The sequence below is a fragment of the Piliocolobus tephrosceles genome, chromosome 1 (genome assembly GCF_002776525.5).
Source record: "Piliocolobus tephrosceles isolate RC106 chromosome 1, ASM277652v3, whole genome shotgun sequence".
In the NCBI taxonomy this organism is placed as follows: Eukaryota; Metazoa; Chordata; class Mammalia; order Primates; family Cercopithecidae; genus Piliocolobus; species Piliocolobus tephrosceles.
Window position 1 is genome coordinate 92,531,074 of NC_045434.1, and position 3,613 is coordinate 92,534,686.

At 50.8% G+C, this 3,613-nt stretch overlaps 1 protein-coding gene across 3 annotated transcripts in view; it reads right to left on the reverse strand.

The window, feature by feature from the left end:
- Positions 1-3,333, reverse strand: part of PMVK (phosphomevalonate kinase) — a 12,731-nt gene extending 9,398 nt beyond the window's left edge. The window contains exon 1 of one of the 3 annotated variants that reach the window (XM_023213865.2): positions 2,922-3,333. In XM_023213865.2, the coding sequence (XP_023069633.1) occupies positions 2,922-3,016 (95 nt within the window). In that variant the 5' untranslated portion in view covers positions 3,017-3,333. Of the gene's footprint in view, positions 1-2,725; positions 2,886-2,921 lie in introns of those variants that run through there. The other 2 variants (XM_023213866.3, XM_023213867.3) reach the window with 2 other exon arrangements.
- Between the last annotated feature and the right edge of the window lie 280 nt (positions 3,334-3,613).

A 3,613-nucleotide genomic window follows, 5' to 3' on the forward strand; every position in this document is an offset into this window, starting at 1 on the left:
GGCATGATCTCGGCTCACTGCAAGGCGATCTCAGCCTCACGAAGTGCTGGGATTACAGACGTGAGCCACCACACCTGGCCTTTTTTTTTTCTCTTTTTTGAGACAGAGTCTCACTCTGTCACCCAGGCTGGAGTGCAGTGGCGCCATCTCGTCTCACTGCAACCTCCACCTCCACCTCCCTGCTTAACCAACGCTTTATTGGGTACCATATTTGGATCTAGGTGATACAAATGTGAATGATACATGCTTCCTGTCCTAGCCTCAAGATGCTCACAGATACACTTAATGCACGGGAAGACAAGTGTTTTTTGTTTTTGTTGTTTTTTTGAGACTCACTCTGTAGCCCAGGCTAGGTGCAGTGGCGCTACCTCGGGTCACTGCAACCTCCACCTCCTGGGTTTAAGCTATTCTTTTACCTCAGCCTCCCAAGTAGCTAAGACTACCAGCCCCCGCCACCACGTCCAGCTAATTTTTGTATTTTTAGTAGAGAAGGGTTTTACCATGTTGGTCAGGCTGGTCTTGAACTCCTGAGCTCAAGTGATCCACCCTTCCCAGCCTCCCAAAGTGTCATGATTACAGGTGTGAGCCACTGCGCCCGGCGATAAGTGTTCTTTGTTTTGGTTTTTTAAGAGTCAGGGTCTTGCTGTCACCCAAGCTAGAGTGCTGTGGTATAATCACAGCTCACTACAATCTTGAACTCCTGAGTTCAGGCAATCCTCCCACCTCAGCCTCCTGAGTATCAGAGATTACTGGCATGCACCACCACACCCAGCTAATATTTTTTATCTTTTGTAGAGATGGGGTCTCACTATGTTGCCCTGGCTGTAAGTGTTCTTATTTTCATGTTTCAGATGAGGAAGCTGAGGTTGTGAAAGGAGGATTGACTTCCCCAAAGCAACACTGTAAGTAGTGAAGCCAGGATTGGTAAAACAAATATAAACAACATTTAGTTCCTGCACCTCTGCTAGGTGCCAATAATTATTCTAAGCCCTTCACGCACATTATCTCCTTTAATCCCTACAACCACCCTATTATTACAAATGACATTTTACAAATGACAAAACTGAGACACAGGCCGGGTGCAGTGGTTCACGTCTGTAATCCCAGCACTCTGGGAGGCTGAGGCAGGCAGATCACTTGAGGTCAGGGGTTTGAGACCAGCCTGGCCAACATGGTGAAACCTGTCACTACTAAAAATACAAAAGTTAGCTGGGTGTGGTGGCACACACCTGTAATTCCAGCTACTCTGGAGGGTGAGACAGGAGAACAGCTTGAACTCAGGAGGTAGAGGTTGCAGTGAGCCGCAACCTGGGTGCGCTCCAGTCTGGGTGACAGAGCAAGACTCCCTTTCAAAAAAAACACTAAGGCACAGAGTGAATGAGAGATGTGTACAAGATCACACGCTAATCAACGGTGAGCCAGGGTTTGCATCCCAGCAGTCTAATTCCACAGCCTGTGCTTCTGACCACTATTTGACATCAGAGTTTGAAGGTGAGGAGAAATGCAACTTAGGAAAAGGTGGTGAGATACTTAGTGGTGAAAAATTCAGGTGGTGACCTCTGCTCTGGGCTCTCCCACCCCTGATATCCAAAAGCAGCTTCCTGGTACCCCCACCACATTGGCCTTCAAGAGGAGAGAAGCCCCACTCCAGTTTCTCCCCATCCTCTGCTCTCCTAGCCCAGCAAAATGCTCCCGCACAGAAGATCTTGCTTTGACAGAAAACACTGTGCAAAAGGTATTATTATTTGGGGAGGCAGTCACATAAAACAGAAAGAAACCAGTCCTTGGTGCAAGACAAAGGGAGATCAGAATCCAGTTAGCCTAGAATTTCCAGGAGCTTCCAGGTCCCAGAAAGAGTCAAACTGAATTTGTTTGGGTTTTTTTTTCTTTTTGTTTCAATTATATATTAATTGCTGAGATGCCCATCATGAACCACAAAGCTGAATTTGAATCCTGAATTTGCCACTTACTTTGCGACCGGCAAGGGGGTTTTTTATTGTTGTTAGCTTTGTACGTTATTTTATTTTACTTCGAGATAGGGTCTCAGGCTCTGCTGCACGGACTGGAGGACAGTAGCATGATTACAACTCACTGCAGCCCCCAGGCTCAAGTGATCCTCCCACCTCAGCCTCCTGAGTAGCTGGGACTAGAGGTGCTTGCCATCGCACTAGGCTAACTTTTCAATTTTTTTGTAGAGACTAGGGTCTTATTGTATTGCCCAGGCTGGTCTCCAACTACCCGGCTCTCAAGCGATCCTCGGACCTCTGTCTCCCAAAGTGCTGGGGTCACAGGCATGACCACCACACCCAGCCTGTTTAACTTTTTAAGAGCCTCAGTTTCTTCACCTGTGAAATGCAGATGCTAATAATGGCACACAGTACCTAACAAAGAGGTGAAGAGAGTTTTTTTGTTTTTGTTTTTGTTTTTGTTTTTTAAGACAGGGCCTTGCTCTGTCGCCCAGGCTGGAGTGCAGTGGCGCGATCTCGCCTCACTGCAACCTCCGCCTCCCTGGCTCAAGCAATTCTTCTGCCTCAAGGTCCCGAATAGCTGGGACCACAGGCGCGCGCCACCACGCCCAGCTACTTTTTGGATTTTTCGTAGAAGCGGGCTCTCGCCGTGTTGCCCAGGCTGGTATCCAACTCCTGGTACATAGAAAGTGCCTTGGTAGGAACCATTATTAATGCTTCTTAGACCTGCAGCTGAAGATCTTTGGAGAGATGGTCACCTGGTTCTTTGAGGCTCCCGTGTGTAGATTGCTGTTTTATGTAATGGTGACATTCCACCTTCCCCAACCCAGTGCTCCTCCTGCCTTGCAAACGGAGGACCCCTACTCCAAAGCTCACTCTGTGACACCCAAAAGCACTCCTCGTGTCACGTGATGCGAAGAGCTCCCCCTTCCACCTTTCCCGCCCCACGGACACCTGCTCTGCAGCGCCTCGGTCACGAAGTCTTTCCCGGATTTCCTCTTGCCGCTGAACAGCAGCACCAGCCGCGGGGCGCCTCCCAGCGGGGCCATGGGCCGCCACGCCTCGCGAGGCCTGAAGCTGACACTTCTCCCTACCCCTAAAATCCGGACACCGCGCGGAATGGACGCGGCCACTGAGCGGAGCGGCAACACGGAGCAATCCCGCCCCTCCTCGCCATAGCTGCGAACAGGGCTGACCGTCCGCGACTGTGCGCTCAACTCATGTCCAAACAGATACGGGGAGAAAAGGGTGAGACCCGCGGAGAGAAAGGCGGTTCCTTCACACGGCAGCCTCCCCTCGTGAAGCCCCCCAACCCGAACTCACTTAGAACAGTCCAGCCCCGCCCAGAACCTTTGCTCACAGCCGGGACTGCTTAACTGACACCCGGTGAGGAACCGGACGCGACTACCTTCCTCCGAGGGGGGTGGCGTCTGAAATATCCGGAGGTGAACCCCATGTTCCCTTCCGCGCAGCCCTAAAAACTTTAGGAAAAGAAAGTCTCTGGAGCGCGATCACTTTGGAGACGTTTTGGAAACTGCCTTTTTGCCTGTGCGTTATAGTGCATGTGCCTCAGCAAATCTGCGCGTGCCCCAGAGTGGGAATGGGTCTTCCTGGGGGTGTAAGGCAGCCCTGACGCCAGCGGCGTG